This window comes from Sycon ciliatum, chromosome 7 (genome assembly GCF_964019385.1).
Source record: "Sycon ciliatum chromosome 7, ocSycCili1.1, whole genome shotgun sequence".
Lineage (NCBI taxonomy): Eukaryota > Metazoa > Porifera > Calcarea > Leucosolenida > Sycettidae > Sycon > Sycon ciliatum.
Genome location: NC_088649.1, coordinates 10906525 through 10908569, shown reverse-complemented (window position 1 = coordinate 10908569; position 2045 = coordinate 10906525). Strand labels below are relative to the sequence as shown.

The window sequence follows — 2045 nt, the reverse complement described above, 5'->3', positions numbered from 1 at the left end:
TGCATGTGTGTGTATATGTGTGTGTATATGTATGTGTATGTATGTGTATGTATGTGCATGTATATGTGTGCGTGTGTGTGTGTGTGTGTGTACCTGTGGACGTATTTGTATATGCTCGTACGTATGTACATGTTAACGTGTGCTGGCGTGCATTTGTGTGTTCGTTCATGTACGCTGGGCGTCTATATTTCCAATGTACTGGTTTTGCGCCTGCAGATAGTGAGACAGCTAAGAGATGGAGAACCCAAAAAAGGCTAAGAAGCCTTCTACCGATCAGCCTTCTGACGATCGTGGAAAGGGCCGAGGCCAAGGCAAACCAGACAAACCTAAAGCAAGACCTACTGCTCGTGGTGCTGCTAACCACCTTGATCAGCTTACAGCTACTGCTGCGATTGCTGCTGCAAGACAACATGGTCAGCCTGCAGCTACCACTCCTGGTAAACCTGCTCTAGCCCGCCGGGGAATATCGGGAATTATGTCTGGAAAAAAAAGAGATTCGCAAAGCGATTCGCGTGGTGCTGAAAGATATGGGCAACCGTCGCGGAGTGGTGAGCGTCATCCCAGTGATGCCGCAGGACGTTCGCAAAGCGGTTCGCGTGGTGCTGAAAGACATGGGCACCCTTCGCGGAGTGGTGCGCCTCATCCCAGTGATGCCGAAGGACGTTCGCAAAGTGGTTCGCGTGGTGCTGAAGGACGTGGGCGCCCTTCACAGAGTGGTTCGCGTGGTGCTGAAGGACGTGGGCGCCCTTCGCGGAGTGGTGCACCTCATCCCAGTGATACCGCAGGACGTTCGCAAAGCGGTACAAGTGCCACAGCACATCACCACCAGCATTCTCAGGATTATGAGTACGCGTCATGTCTCCGTGTTGCCACAAGATCTGCTGGCGTTACAAGTGACTCAGCTGGCGCTGCCGCAGAGGCGGCGGGTAATGAGTCATTGGCCAGTTCTGCTGGTGGCAATGACTCAGCTGGCGCTGCCGCAAAGGCGGCGGGTGATGAGTCATTGGCCAGTTCTGCTGGCGTTACAAGTGACTTAGCTGGCGCTGCCGCAGAGGGGGCGGGTAATGAGACATTGGCCAGTTCTGCTGGCGTTACAAGTGACTCAGCTGGCGCTGCTGCAAAGGCGGCGGGTAATGAGTCATTGGCCAGTTCTGCTGGTGGCAATGACTCAGCTGGCGCTGCCGCAGCGGCAAACCAAACATGCAGACGCAGTTGGACAATCCTGCCTGAGGCCCGCACGTACGCTCCTGCTCACAGGAGAGATCCCGCTAGTCGTAAGGGCGTGCTGGCTGATACAGTTGCAGTCAGCGTACTGGCCAATTCGTTCAAGATACATCGCGGTGAAGCAGGTCAAGGTCAAGGAGTGTACCTTTATCGTGTGTCGTGTGTGCCCGATCTCACGGCCAACGTTGTTTCCGCAGTTATCCACGGCAAAGGCCCGATTAAAGATGCAGTCGGGAAAATCGCCTTTGATGGCGTGCAGGCATTTCTTCAGCAAAAACTGACCCCGGACGAAGAGACTGGCAACTTTAAAACATTCTACTTGACAATAACGCCAGAGGGCAACAGCCCCGACAGGAAGTCGCAGGATGTGGTGATCACTTTTACTTACGTAATGGATATTGATTGGAGTTCGCCCACCCTTGTCCAAGTTTTGAACATCTTGTTGAGGACGTAAGTACTTGCAAGTATCCTCAATTGTTTGCCTTATGTGTGTGGGCGTATGTGTATGTGGTGGGCGTGTGTGTGGGCGTGTGTGTATGTGGTGGGCGTGTGTGTGGGCGTGTGTGTATGTGGTGGGCGTGTGTGTGGGCGTGTGTGTATGTGGTGGGCGTGTGTGTGTGGGCGTGGGCGTGTGTATGTGTGTGTGGGCGCGTGTGTGGGCACGTGTGTGTGGGCACGTGTGTGTGGGCACGTGTGTGTGAGCGCGTGCGGGTGGGTGGGCGTGTGTATGTGTGTGTGTGTGTGGGGGGGGGGGTGCATGTGGGTGTGTGTGTGTGTGTGTGCGTATGGTGTGTGTGTGTGGGGTGTGCGTGGGGGTGTGC

At 54.9% G+C, this 2045-nt stretch overlaps 1 protein-coding gene across 1 annotated transcript in view; it reads left to right on the top strand.

The window, feature by feature from the left end:
• Positions 1-235: 235 nt before the first annotated feature.
• Positions 236-2045, top strand: part of LOC135821616 (spidroin-1-like) — a 5071-nt gene continuing 3261 nt past the window's right edge. The window contains exon 1 of the mRNA XM_065334613.1: positions 236-1674. Coding sequence (XP_065190685.1) covers positions 236-1674 — 1439 coding nt within the window. The remainder of the gene's footprint in view (positions 1675-2045) is intronic.